Source organism: Akebia trifoliata, chromosome 12, assembly GCF_017979445.1.
Source record: "Akebia trifoliata isolate Shusen 1 chromosome 12, ASM1797944v1, whole genome shotgun sequence".
Lineage (NCBI taxonomy): Eukaryota > Viridiplantae > Streptophyta > Magnoliopsida > Ranunculales > Lardizabalaceae > Akebia > Akebia trifoliata.
In genome coordinates this window covers 32,342,207-32,357,145 of record NC_141386.1, presented here as the reverse complement: position 1 = coordinate 32,357,145, position 14,939 = coordinate 32,342,207, and the positions used below count along the sequence as shown (strand labels likewise).

Below are 14,939 nucleotides of genomic sequence, written 5' to 3'. Positions count from 1 at the left end.
TATCCTGTAGTTTAAGGAGTCAGATAGCCTCTCCACTCCCTATCTTCCTTTACGCACCACTTGATCACCCAAAATCAAGCAAGCTAATATTCTTTGGATATAGGGAGATTGGTAGTTAAAGAACATCCGGAAGCACAGTATACAACAACTCTTGGAATTAAGTAAGACGTAGGAGTGTGGATCCCTAACATTTAAAACAATAATATTAGTGGAGAGGACGTTGGAATCGTTTCGTGAAGTGAGCTGATGTCTGATAGGGTAATTTCGTCATTTCCAGTTGTTTCAATTCCCAATAAGAGCTGTTGGTGTGACTTGTGAGTTAGTGTAGCTTAGATAACGGATAAGAGAAAAGAGAGAAACTCAACAAGGGAAGAAAGAAAAAAAAAAAGAGAGAATATTTCCTCTCTCTCTCTTTCTTTTTGCTCAGTTGTTCTCTCGTGGATCCACTTTTTACGCTTAAGAGGGTAATAAGCTTTAGCTTTTCTTCTACTTGAGAGCTTCAAACTTCAGTCTTTTTCACTCTGATTTGCCATCCCTTTTACTTTTCTTTCTTTGTGTCTTTGTTTCTCCCAAAACATACAGTCTAAGTTCAGTTATGGGAAAAGAGTGGTATAATTGGGGTGGTGGTCGGTCTCTAAGAAGAGGAGATAACAATAGAGAGAGCCCAGGTTGCATGAGTGGTGTACTTAATCTCTTTGATTTTCAACAGTTTCAGTTCTCCTCCATCACTCATCAACCCTGTTTCAAACCCAACTCATCCATCCTTCAAGATGACACCACTATCATTAAAGGTAAATTAATTATTTAATTTCTCTTTCTTTCTCTTTTAGAAGAAAAAAAGATTGAATTTTGATACTGGGTTTCATAATTTAGGCACAGAAGCACCAAGAAATAGCTTGGAATCAGAGGAGGGTGGTGGTGTGCTTATTGGAACTTCATCATTATCAAAAGAGTTGAAAGAAGAAGATTCTTATATCCCTGTAAGTAAAAAAAAAATCAAATCAAATTTTTTTGTCAGTAAGTAATAATTATGTTTAAATCTTTATATCTAATTTGATCTGAAAAACTACAGGTTGAGATTCTTCGCCTCCACACAAAAGTGGCTGAATCTTCTTCATCTTCAGAGATCTGTAGCTCTCCTGGAACAAAGACTCCAAATCTTGTAGCTCGATTAATGGGTCTTGAAATCTTGCCAGATTCATTGTCTCCTTCATCTTCAAAAACCCATCATGAACACTACTCTCGAGAGCAAAATGGGGTTCAATTTCGACGACAAATCCATAGCAAAACCAATAGATTAGTAGAGAATGAAGACAGGTTTGAGATGGCAGGGTCACGTTCACTGCCTGAAACTCCAAGAATCTCATCAGCAAGAAGATCAGATGTAGAATCCAGACTTTCTCTTCAAATCCACAAAGAGAATATAATGGTCTCTGAAGAATTCGATTACTTAAGAAGAGTTGTTTCAAGCGAACAGAAGTTAAGAAAGAAAGATTGGAAATTTGATCAAGAAAACAGAAGCCCAAGCCATTATTCTCGACAGATAGTCAAGCAAGTTAAAGAAAAACTTGGCAGAAAAATGGGTGTCGATATAACAAACACCACCACCAGTAGAAGATCGAAACCCATTGAAGGAGACGCTTTAACTCTCAAATCCAAGAAGCCAAAGCGTCTTACAGAAATTGGTGAGGAATCACCAACTTGTTCACCTCGTTTTAGATTCATGGAAACTAAAAACAAACCAGTTTCAACATCTCAAGAGCAGATCTTTTACTCTCGAAAACCCGAATCCAAGCCTCGTCCACCTACACCACCACCACCACCAACAACAACAACAAAAGAATTGAAAGATTCATCAAAACCTAAATCTCAACCGTTACAACGGCATCAGACAATCAAGAAATGCAAGAAAGCTAGCTGTGAACGCTTCACTCCATCAAAAGCAAATCCAAAGATTTCAGACAAGAAATGCAAGAAAACCCCATTATCAAACGATGTTCCATCCTTTCAAACTCAAAAACTGGTAAATTTTACATCTCTAATCTCTCTTTTTCTCTTTTAATTGAAAATTTCAAATTTGATTCAATCTTCTTTATTGTTTCCTGGTTTGTAACACAAACAGACACGACCAGCCCAAGCTTCAAAATCAAATTCACGGTTATCTAGTTGTTCGAGCCGGACACCGTACAAAGAACCGCTCAATGACCGAGACGACAACAAGAACCGAAACATCTCTGTTACGGATCAGTTTCGGTGGTACGTAACTGATATCCTCAAATGTACGGGAATTTACAGAAACACCCATGTTTCCTTCTCAAGATGGTTTTCTCCATCTCACCCTCTCGACCCATCAATCTTCAACCTTCTAGAACATTCCTCAATCCCCATCACCACCATTACTGGTTTCTTGAAACATCGATGGAACAGAAAATTGATTTTCAATCTTGTGGACGAGATTCTCGTAGAAAAGTACATGAAGATGAAGCCATGGGTTCTTAGTTTGGAAACAAAAATTTCAGATTTTGAGAAAAAGCGGACGAGAGGAGATCAGCTTCTGCAAGAATTGTGTTCTGAGATTCAAAGCTTTCCTTCTGCGAATTGTGTGGTACTTCAAGATATTGATGCACTAATACAGAAGGACCTTACAGATGCTAACGTACGCACGTTGCCTATGTTAGATGAGACTGAGTCTATTGTGTTCGAGATCGAACGAGACATTCTTGACTCACTCGTTCATGAAACCGCTGTTTGTTTCCATCTTCGTCTGACGTCATATTACTGTAACATACCCTAAAAGAAAGAAAGAAAGAAAGAAACGGCGCGCTAAGAGAAGAGGATCTTAGACACACGTCACATGGGCTCACGTGACAAGATTCTATTCCTCCATGGTTTCTTATCATCGGGTTTGAGAGAGATTTCTGAACTGGCACGTGGAAACATAGTGTCCTCCTCCTACTCCTCCTCCTTTGTGTTAATATTATGGAGTACGATCGTTCTTAGGGAGGACGGATATCCACTGAAAAGAAGAGAATATAATTAGTTTTTGTCGTGTCCCAAGAAGATTCTATTTGGGATGACGAAGGATGATGTGTCGATTAATGGTGATTGGGAGTTTTATAATTTATGTTACAACTGAAGTACTGTTACTGACCTGTGTGACGATAGCGATAGCTACAGTTACTGACTACTGACCATGCGTTATGGAGACATTTAATATTTTTTTTATTATTATATGATACAAGTGTTGTTGTTTGCATGTGGTAGGTACATCAAATATTTACGATGATGGATTAGATTGGGCGGGAAATTCAAATGTATGTAAATAAAATGAAAAAATTATATATATATATATATATATATAATTTTATTAAATAATTATTTATTAAAAAATATTTGAACTAATTATATATCTTACTTTCATGACTAATTTAATAAGATTGCAAATCTTATTAAGAGTTATAGAGTCCACATGGATTATCAAATTAATAATCCAACAAAACAAAATTCTAATTTTCATGAAAAAATTTATATTCAAAAATAAAAATCCTTTTGGACATAATAGTGTTGAAATTGGATGACTATCAAACTCTCAAAATTTAAAACAAAAATAAAATGGTGAAAATTAATTTTGTTTTTGTTTTTATTTTTTTTTTAATTCTTAGAATTTTTTCCATTATAATCTTGCAACATTAGATTTTTTTTTTGTACGTCACAAATTAATGATGTTAGAATACACTCCAAGGTATATACTAAATTACAAATTAACAACATAGACTTGAATTTTATGATGGGGAATTTCATAGAAGGAGAAATTCTAAGAACTTTATGATTTGATGTCGCACGGTTATAAAAGGAGTAATTCTAGGAACTTAAAAAAAAAAAAAAAAAAACAAGTTAATTTTCACCGTTTAATTTTAGTTTTAAATCTTCAGAGTTTGGTACCCATCCAATATCAATACCTACCATTACCCTAAAAGAACTTTTTTTTTTTGGATATGAGGTTTTTCATGAAAACTAGAATTCTATGTTGTTGGATTGCTAATTTGATAATCCATGTGGGATCAATGATCCTTAGTAAGATTTGAAATCTTATTAAGTTAGTCATGTTAACAAGATTCATAAATTAAAGTTTGTTCAGGTAACTACTCTATCTTTCTCTCTCTCATAAGAAAATTGCGCTGCTTTAAGGGGTTGGAAAGTTTTTTTTTTTTTTTAATTAAAATATTGCATCACTTCAAGTGGTGGAAATTTTAAGAAATTAAACAAAATAATAGTACATTGCACCATTTCAAGTGGCGATTTCGGTTCGGTTTTGTAATTTTACAAAAATAAATATTTTTCTAATAAATATTTATTTAATTAGATTTTTTTTTATAATTTCCCCAATAAAAAGTGTAGAAATGTTGGGAGGTCATTTCAAGTTTTCAGGTAGAGTTGGAATTTAGTTAGAACATAACTTTGCATTCTAATGCCTCTGCTTTAGGAAGAAAGGGAACATCTTTAAAATTTCTTGTGAAATGTTTCTTTTCCATCATTGTTTGGGTATTAAATAAGTCAGTGCCCCTAACCTTACTAAGTGAGTAAGGATTTCACTCTTACTAAGGGTCTTGGCATTCAAAAACTTAATGTGGCAATGGGTCGGGTCGTGTGTTCAGTCATGTTGAGGCAAGTTATTATGAAAATTTTACCAAACTCATTTAATAATCGTGTCAACAATTAAAATTCAAACCCATATATAACATGTTTAATAAAATTTTAATCTTAATTGAAAAAAATAAGTTCTATTTCTACCATCAAAAATAAAATATCATTACTAAAAATAAAGTCACACAACCGTATATAAACTAGGTTCAATGGTGAAAAATAACTTTCTTTTTAAAAATAAAAATTCAAAGTTAATAGAATTTTATCCTTTACAATCATATGGCATCTAATTATATTTTCAGATGCCATAAGGGGATGTAGTCAGAAAAATTTTCTTACTATACTAGGAAAGTATTTTTCATTATTGTTATTATTATTGGCTAAGCAAAGTTTATTTCATTATCACATGAGGCATACGAGTCTTATTTAGTAAGATCTTAAATCTTATTTGCCCACACGAACCACCATGTTAGGAATCAAACATTGGATGCCTCTAGATTTAAATGAAAATAAAATAGGTTAAAAAATATATAAATAAATAACTTAGTAAGGAAAGTATTTTTTATTTTCAAAATATATAATCATTAATTATTTGAAAAATATCTAAAAATGTACTTTATATTTTATAGAATTTGAAAAAAAAAATATTATAAAAAAAGTTTTAGAAAATTCTAAGGAAAAATAGGTAATTTAAAAAATTCTAAAATAAGTGTTGATATATTTAAAACTACATGTTAATGACAGAATAACTAAACGTGTCAAAACGGATTATGCTGGTTGACACCCCTAACCTAGCCCCAACTCATTTAATAATCGTGTTAGATTGATTGACAATATTATGACCCAAACCCAATTAAGCTTAACCCAAACCAATCAATTTCATGTCATTTTCAACTTGTGTTTGCGGATTAAGTTAAGATCACCCCTTCAAAAACACAATTTATTGCTTTAAGGTTGTAGAAGGCGAAATACTATGAATTTTGAAAAAAAAATAAAAAAATTCACCATTGAATTTCATTCTTGAAGTGTAGGAGTTATGTGAAAGTTCAGTAGCCATCCATTTTCAAAACCTTGGATCTAGTCCAAAAGAAATTATTTCTTTGGATCTAAGTTTTTCAATGAAACTTAGAGGGATGTGGTGTTGGATTTCTGACGTGATTATCCATTTGAGTACGACTGCCCTTAGAAAGGCTTAAAATCTTACAATGTTAGTAAGGAAAGGGTTTCACATTTAAAAATCTTTGTACATGTCTCATTGCAAATTGTCATCCATAGTACTACGTTTGTACAGTCATTGAAAATTGTCATCCATAGTACTACGTTTGTATCATCCATAATACTACATCCATAGTACTACGTTTGTATCATCCATAATACTACGTTTGTACAGTCATTGAAAATTGTCATCCATAGTACTATGTTTGTACTGTCTAGATCTCGATTTTAGTTTGATTTCTAATTTGATTTAGATTCGTGATAATCTAACTCAAAAATGGTAGTTGGCACAGACCACGTATGTTTTTAGCAACTATTAATCTTTGATTTATCCAACAATGATCTTTATGTGTGGGTAACTAGGTTGCTTCTTCTGCTTGAAATTCTCCTCTTGTTTCCCTTGAAATTTTTTTGACAATCAAGTAAGTGAAAAATTAGGTAGAAATTAAATTAGAATAAACAAAATTTTCATGCATAAGGCCTCTCTGTTTTTAGATTTTAGGGGATTTTTGGTCCAATCACTTGTTTTTTTTATCATATCATGCTTTTAGTCTAAACACGTGCACTAATGTCATGTCTTGGAATTGCTTTTCTGCATATCTTGACACAAAAGATATGCCAAAGCAAAGTATCTATGGTTTTATGATGGGGGCGTGTGTCAAAGAGGGGCATCAAAAAATCATTAGTCTAAATTTTTTTCTTGTGTATCCCGAAGCAAAGGATCTACAGTTCTATGATGGGGGCATCTGAAAAAAGAGCGACGGTCAGATTATCACAACTCTTCCAAATAATGTGACTTATGGTGCTCCTTAGTGGGTTGTGACGTTGTCTTTCAAGACTACTTATTCTCATGTTGTGCCATGTTATGGGATCATACACTCTTTCAAAATAATTATTTTGTTTTTTAATGTATATTGACTATGGATGTAATTTTTTTTTATCCGACCTCCATTGATTCTTTTGAACTTGACTGTGGATCTATTTGACTCTGCAAAGCCTTTGACGCTCAAGTCAGACAAAAAACTCCAAGAAGAAATGTATAGAATGTAGATTCATGATTTGCAATTATGCAACTTTAATGGTTGATCCCATGCCCTAGTTATATGGAAAAAGTTGGTGTAACCTCGTATCCTTGATTCTAACCCTAATTCAAGCGCAGTTGTGATTCCCTGATTTTTGTTGCATTATAGAAGGAAGCTTTTATTTTGAGTCGTGATAATCTGACTCCCTTTTTTGTACGATCCGTTCTGGGACCATACAGAAAAAGAGTCAGATTATCAGGATTCTTTTATTCTAGCTATAATTGATGGTTCCTTCGAGATCTTTTGAATCCTAATTTAAATCTATCGTCTAGAAGTATCTCGGGCCTTGACCATCGAATTTCTCCTAGGTGACCCATATCTCCATTTTATACAATGAAATTTTGCGTCCCACACTGACCATCCTTTGGATTTCGTCCCTAGTGGTGTTTTATCTAGTTTCGAGTCGCATCACGTGTGTGACCCTGTATAACTTGAGTGGTAGGGTTCACAAGGTGGTCTTCACAGGTGCATTAGGCATTCATTAGATTCAATGGAGCTCGTCTCCCAAATTGCCCAATTTTATCATCTAGACTTAAAATGGATTTACTTTTCATTATATATTCCCAAAAAAAAAATTATATCCACGGTATGGATCTCGGTTTGATTTGGATTGTTAGACTCTAATTCAGAACTCTGATTTTGGATTGTAAAAATAGAATTATAGAAATTGATTTCTAGAATCACAAATCTCATTTGACTACTTTATTTTATTTCAAATACTACATAAGGTATTTATAAAAACCAGAAGAAATGTATCCTACTTTAAGCTACTACTGATTGCGATTATGGGATAATCAATTTTATAGTCCAAACCAAACGAAACATTGGATTCTAAATTTCGATTATGGACACAAATCCATGCCTAGAATCCAACATTAGACTTTCAAAGAGTAAGGATTTTATAAAATTTCATAACAGGAATAATCCATGGGTAAAAGAATTGGATTTCAGGCCCATAATAAAAATGTTCAATGGTCAATTAAGCTGTTTTTCAGTTTGGAGCAGGTCAACCAAGTGTGGCAGTAACTCATGGGTTGTGGGCCCAAAAACTAGCCCAGTGATAGTTCATTAAGGTAAGGTCCGATGGCAAGTGAAACTAAACTGAAAATTGCTCTATAAATCTTCGGGCCAAAATGCCCAAATTTTAATTTGGCACAAAAATGGAAGGAGACCCTAACTCAAGATGCAAATGCTCACACTCAGAAGAGTTGTAATGATTTTGTAACTCAAAAACTCAACTGATGTGTACCCTGCAAACCGTAGATTTTTCCCCTTGGGATACACAATTGCACATCCCCATAAAACATGTAATTGTTTTATCCCAAGAGAAAGAATCTACGGCTCTTGTACCTGCCACTTCAGTGAGCTTTTGAGTTACCCAGTCAGGTTGAGTTACAAAATCAGCACTCCGTCAAAAAACAAAATTACTGCAAATTGCAATTACATGCGTCAACAGATTTAAAGGATGAAATGCGCAAAATTGACATTGGCATGAAAGTGGAAGGCATCCAAACACACCCAATCTCAAAATGCAGATGCTCACACTAAAAAAAATACCACAAATTGCATTTATGACAACGTCCAAATGTTCCCCAAGCTTCCATGCTCATAAAGGTTCTTACAACTAAGTAGCTGCTTTTTCAATGAACTATAATCACTTTAGATTTACTGACAATTAACGGAAATATCAACGTTCACAAGTCTGTGAAGTGGCACAGGACTAGACAGAAAGATTATAGTTTCGAGATCAAGAAGTAAAGACAAATGGAACAAGAAAGAGATTCGAGAGAATACGATTGACAGACTATAAGGAAGAAAAAACAAATGGAAAGGTTAAACACAGCCCACAGAATATGAGTAAACCGAACTGAACAAAAAAATTTCCCTATTATACCTTCCTGCACATACATGAGAAATTCAGGTGCGACCCGTTGCTTAGGCCCTGCCATCCACATCGAAGCCAGCACCAGTCCAGCCAGGTCCTCTACCCTTAGGCACAATCCCAATTCCCTTCCCTCTACCCGGGGGGTTGAGAATTTTTTTCTTTCCTCTTCCTTCTCCCTCGACAGATAGCTGTTGATTTTGACCGTTCACTACTGATGATACATTAACTTGACTCTCTGCATTTTCAGGTATCCTACCAGCTGATTCTGTTGTACTAGGATTTGAAGGAGCATTTTGAGCTGTTGTGTTGCTCTGTGTAGGTTGCACTGATTTCACTTCCTACACATGCAAGAAAGACAGTTGGCAACTTTTAGCATCAACCAATTATTTCATTAGTACATGTGGTAGATGTTCAAGGGGTTCGATATCGTTCTTGGCTGTCAAAACTAAAATTACATGGTTTGGAAAATATGATAAGAACAATTTTTGGACAAGATTTCATAAAGACATAGATGGGAACCATCAAATGAAGGTATTGAGAGATTTGGGAGCTTGCAGACTTGACCTTCAAACTTGATCAAGTTCCTTTTGAGCCATCTGAGTTGATAAAAGGGTAGTGGACCTGTGCTAAGGAAAGATGTTTTCAGTTAGTTCGTTCCATTCAACTCTGGCCCTCCAAGGTTTGTCTTCTTTCCCAGTGGGACCTATCTGGGGTTCCAAAAGTGGCTATTTTCATTTGGTTGGCTGCCTCTGGTAAAATCCTAGCTCTTGACTATTTAAGTAGGAGAGGCTTCGTTATGCCCAACTTTTGCCTCTGTGCAGGGCGAATGGTGAATCGGTCGACCACATTATTTTGCATTGCCCTTTTGTAGCAAAGCTTTGGGCTTGTTTCACATTAGTTGGGTACCCCTAATGCAGTTGCTCTCTTCCAAGTTTGGAGCCCTAACGTGTTCTTGGGTAGGAAAAGATTCCTTGGGCCCTCATTCCTTTTGCCATTTGCTAGGCAACTTGGAGGGACAGAAACAATGAGGTTTCGAAGGCATGGATAGTAGTTTTCGCGAGATGATTGTGGAAATCTCAGGGCTGCTGTTCTATTGGAGTAAATTAGACCCAGATTTCATAGGGGGTATTTTTTGAGTTTGTTTTTAGATGGTGTCTTTGGGTTAGGCTTAATGTTGTAAGTTTCTTTCCTCTTGTACTTTGGCATGTTATCTCAACCACGGCTCTCTTTTATTGATAAATTCTTTTTATCTATGAAAAAATGGAGGTATTTGCCGCAGGCATGCCATGTGTATGGAACAGGTTGGGTGGATGTCTTTTTTGGGTCCCTCACCCTCCCTTGAGCATGCGTACTTAATAAGAAAGTTATGAAAGGTGGAAAGAGAACATACATGTTGGTCCGATATAGAAGCCCTTATTGGATTTAAAGCTTCAAGTCGTCTTTTCAGTTCCTCTAGTCTTGAAAATTGAGTGCTACTGCTTTCCTGGACCTACTCGAGACAACGGTTTGCAAAATAAATTAGAGAACAGATCCACTTTTTCAAAATCCACATACTATGAGAATAAATAAGCATATACCAGCTGATTTAGATCATCACATAGCTTCTGCTTGATAGCTTCCTCATCTTTAACGGCCTTTGATGCTTCTTCCCACACCTGAAATACATTAGGCATCCACCAACATGTTCCATTAGCTGGAAAGAGGGAAGACAAGATATGCAGTAGCAAAATACATCCAAAAAATAATACTCTAAGAGACCCTCATTTATTAATGGAAATAAAGAGGACTTTGTAGGGGGAAAAACCCAATGCCTACAATAATAAATAAATGTTCAAGTATAAGCTTGAAACCCCTTTTCCCCCCATCTTTGTGTAAATAAATGGAAATAAATGTTCAAGTATAAGCTTTAAGGGGGAAAAGGGGGGCATTCACAGAGGAAAAAGAGCAATATACGGTTGCATAGAGGAAGACATATGAATGAGGATGCAGAAATTGCAACAATATGGGATGAGGTAAACAAGGGTAATTGGGGAAAAAATCTCAGTTCAAGACTCGGCAACAAACTAAAAGCATACACAACTTCGCAAAAATATATATATATATATATATATAGATATATATATAAAATCTCAGTTCAAGACTCGGCAACAAACTAAAAGCATACACAACTTCGCAAAATATATATATAGCATTGAAGTGATGCAAAGAAAATAGTGCGACAAGATATTAGGAGTATGATCATTTATATAGTAGTTTAGATAGATGGTGGTAAAGGTAATTATGAACTTACAAGAATGAGACAGAAGAATTTTTTTTTTTTTTGGATAAGTAAAGGGTTAGTGGTTAGCTTGGGTTCAAGGGGGTTTGACTGAAATGCATTAAAAGCAATAAGTAGGATTATATGGAGACTGATACCGTTTGAAATTTCTTGAGGACTCTCGAATGATGAAACAGTAGAATCTTCAAAGGAAAGGAGAATTCAATGCAAGAGATCATCATAAATGTCAAAACACTTATTTTCCTTTGGTCCAATCTATATGATGAGTTTTAGACTTTTAGTGTTTGTTTTTTAAGGATTTAGTATTACTTAGGTGGGCCTTTATGCTGCAAGGAGGTATTTATTTGTGCTTTTCAGCTGATTGAGATTGTATTTTGACCATGAATATGCAAGAGTTTAGTACTCTTTCCTTCAGAGAATGAAATTTCTACATCTATAAAAAAATCTTCTATAAATTAATAATCTAAAAATACCAAGTATAGAAATTTGGATGTAGCTCAATAGAAATGCCTCTAAGAGCAGGTAAATAGCATTACTTACCATTTCAACTTTAATTGATTATCAAAGGTAAGACTTCATTATTAAAACTTGAAATATAACTCTAAAATAAATTACTATTTTAGGAAGAAACAGTTACACATCATTGACAAGCACATTTGATTCCTCAAAAGAACGTGGAGCATACCTTTCGTGCTTCTGCTTCTTTCAGCTTAGCAACACGTATTCTTTCTGTTGAAATTTCTATTTTCTTTCGCATGTGTTCAAGTGCTTTTTGTTCATGGAATGGAAGAGAATAAAGGACCAATTATCACTTGTTCATATGCATTAACATAAAGAATCATCATATATAAAATGTCAAAGATATAACTGAGAACCAAAAATCCAAGAAATATAGCTAAAGTAACTTTGCCTACCTGCTTTCTTTGGTCCAGCAGTGAGTTTCAACTCAAATGTAAGATTTGCTAGCTCTCGTTCAACACCACGGATTTTAGAATAATTGTCTTCAATATATCTAAGAAATTCATGGAGTTTGTATTAGAAATAATACCAGAGGAACCGTGCCACTTATAAAATTCAAATGATAAGGAGTGGAAATAGGAGTGACATATGCATGGAATTTGAAGCGACTCATTGGGAACTTCGGACACACCCGGGGCTCCTAAAAGGGGAGAAATTGTGGGTGCTAAAAAATATGACTCATTTTAACCATACCTATGCCGCATCGAGAGAAGGGCAATGTGCCTCGGCACTTTTCGACCTTTTTTTTAATTTATTTTTTAATACATGGGTATCCAGACTTAGTCCGACTATTCCCATTGACACATGAGTCACCCCTTCCAACACGTGCCAAGTGTATTGGCCTCTTAAAGCACCAGGGGGATGGCTGAGATTGAAAGATTGTAACCCTGATTTTCACAGAAACGGTGAAAGGATCTCATAATCGCCGGTGGACACAGACAAACTTGCCAAACCACATAAATTCATCATCGATTCTTGCACAAAATTCTCTACAAAGTGTCTGAGATATCTACATTGAAGTTTTTGAGATCCAGTAAAAATACCACCATAATGATGAATAATATGAAAGAACATATTATCCACAATTTGGTAAATTCAAATTCAACTATGTGAGTGGATTCACATTGTAGAACTTCCAATAGTTGCAGATAACATAAACAGAATGAATTTAAAATGCCAAATAAATAAAAGCCTAAATTGAAAAGGTGAGAGATCTGAACATAAATTAGGGCAGAGAAGAGCACATACTTCTTTAATTGGAGCTGTTCCTCCTCTATTATCTGATACAAAATCAAAATTAATTTCATCAGATTATGAAAAAAAAAGATCAAACAAACAAGATAGATCGAGATTGAGATTGAGATTGAAATGAAACCTTTTCGGTGTAGGCAATAACAGGGGATTCTCTAGGGAGACCATCTGGTCCGATTTCAGGAAGAAGATTAGGTTTAGTGGCCATTGGATCTTTATCTTACTCTGTTCTCTTCTTCTTCCTCATCATCATCATCTACTCGCCCGATCTCTGTTTCTATTTACAGCTCTCTATCCTTCCCCACTTCACAGCCGACGTGCGCTCTAATATACATACTATATTAATTAATGTTTCACTCACTCTTAAGCACATGTTATGCAGCCGGACCTTACGCTACTCTTCTTCATTATAATTATGATTAGGCTATAAAATGGGTCGGATTTTATCCAAAATCCTAATTCAGGTGGTTTCGGGTTAGATCCAATTTAAGCGAAATGAAATGATTTGGATATAGTTTTATCTGGTAGGTTCTGAATCAGATTTGGATACAAATTTGGATGTCGATAAAGAAAATTTGAATCTAAATATGGATATACTTAGATCCGACTCATTTTAAGTTGTAATTAAAATATTCAAATAGGGTTGATTCGGATTTATGTTTAGATCGATTCATGTTTAGGACTATGAACAGGCTTGCAAACTAGGCATGTCGTGCAGCCTAGTCTGCATGATGTTAAAATTCGATATTTCATTTCAGCTCAATCACGAGTGATGTTGAGATTACTCAATGAGTCATGTTGATTATTTTGAACATTTCATGATATTTCTTCTAAAATTTGAACAAGAAATAGCAATAATAATAATAAGATCTTGGTAGGGATGTTCATGAATGATATTAAGATGATTCAGGTGAGTCTCCTGGTAATTTTGTTTTTTAGTGAAAATGATAAAGATATATTGATCTTTGTACAATGACATTATTATAAATATAAAAAAATTTATAAACATATTTATAGAAGTATTGTTGATATTAATTATCAAAATATTTATTACAAAATAAATCATTTAAATCTAAAAATCAAAATACTCTTAAATTTAACAAAGAAAATAAATATTTATATTTTAAAAGGCAAACATACCATAGTATTTTTCACTAAAAGATAAAATTGGTCGAAATATTATTATAATTTTTACTAATACAAATTATAATTGACTTTTATTACAAATTGTCAAAAAATCTTAATAAATTTTCTGTGGTATTTGTAATCTCAACGATGATAATCCACAATGGGCCTCTCGTATCATCACCCAAAGACCTTGCCAACTAAACTAAGACACCTCCATAGTTTCTCCATCTTATTTGATGACTTTTGAGAAAACACATGATCTAACCGTGTAAGATTTATATGTATTTTGATAACACACATCTTGGAAAAGTCTATTTTAAAGATAAATCTTAACCATTATACGGTCAGGATTATGTGGTCTTTAAAGGTAACATTGGAAGAAGTATGTACCCGTCCCTTTTATATTAGGGGTTTTATTAATATCTGCTCTGAGGGCCACACGTTAAAGTACAATAAGTATACGAGGGTATTTTGGTAAAAAAAAAAAAGATTTTTGTAAGGGTATTTTCGATACAAAATCCAATTTCCAAAGTGCACTATTGCACTTTAACGTGTGCCCTAACAACACCCTTTCACGTGACCTCGAATTCCGTCTTCTGAGCAGAGGCAAATCCGAGTTTGGTCGCCTTGTTTTGAGTGAGGGAAGCGTTGGAAAAAACCATCAAAGATTTGGTTTCCAAGTAGGAGGGGGTGGCTTATATGATTTAAAGAAAAAATAAATCATTTTCAATGAAAATGCAATTTGTATGAGGCTTCATTTTCAATGGGAAAATCATTTTTCAAAAAATATATTTTCTCATAATGGCAGAGAAATATCACCCGAACACCCGTAGGAAAATCCAATTCCCGTTTGACATTTCCCAAGGCGCAATCAAATACCAAAATTATTCTTGCAATGAACCCATTTTCCCTACAAAATATTTTCTCTGCAGCAATA

General features: G+C 34.4%; 2 protein-coding genes across 3 annotated transcripts; one reads left to right on the top strand and one right to left on the bottom strand.

The window, feature by feature from the left end:
• Positions 1–341: 341 nt before the first annotated feature.
• Positions 342–3,146, top strand: LOC147389603 (uncharacterized). Of its 2 annotated transcripts, XM_086419890.1 has the most exons (5): positions 344–464; positions 583–791; positions 874–980; positions 1,073–2,023; positions 2,123–3,146. In XM_086419890.1, the coding sequence occupies exons 2-5, from the start codon at positions 596–598 to the stop codon at positions 2,792–2,794; spliced, it is 1,926 nt and encodes a 641-aa protein (XP_086276016.1). In that variant the 5' UTR covers positions 344–464; positions 583–595; the 3' UTR covers positions 2,795–3,146. The 2 variants fall into 2 exon arrangements, with proteins under 2 accessions (XP_086276015.1, XP_086276016.1); XM_086419889.1 differs by having other exon boundaries at positions 342–791.
• A 5,340-nt stretch (positions 3,147–8,486) lies between these two features.
• LOC147389602 (junctophilin-like protein) lies at positions 8,487–13,234 on the bottom strand. Its single transcript, XM_086419074.1, has 7 exons — positions 12,999–13,234; positions 12,872–12,903; positions 12,019–12,116; positions 11,790–11,872; positions 10,404–10,481; positions 10,217–10,315; positions 8,487–9,164 (listed from the first exon to the last, which is right to left on the bottom strand). Exons 1-7 carry the CDS (start codon positions 13,080–13,082, stop codon positions 8,877–8,879), a joined length of 762 nt encoding a protein of 253 aa, XP_086275200.1. The 5' UTR covers positions 13,083–13,234; the 3' UTR covers positions 8,487–8,876.
• Between the last annotated feature and the right edge of the window lie 1,705 nt (positions 13,235–14,939).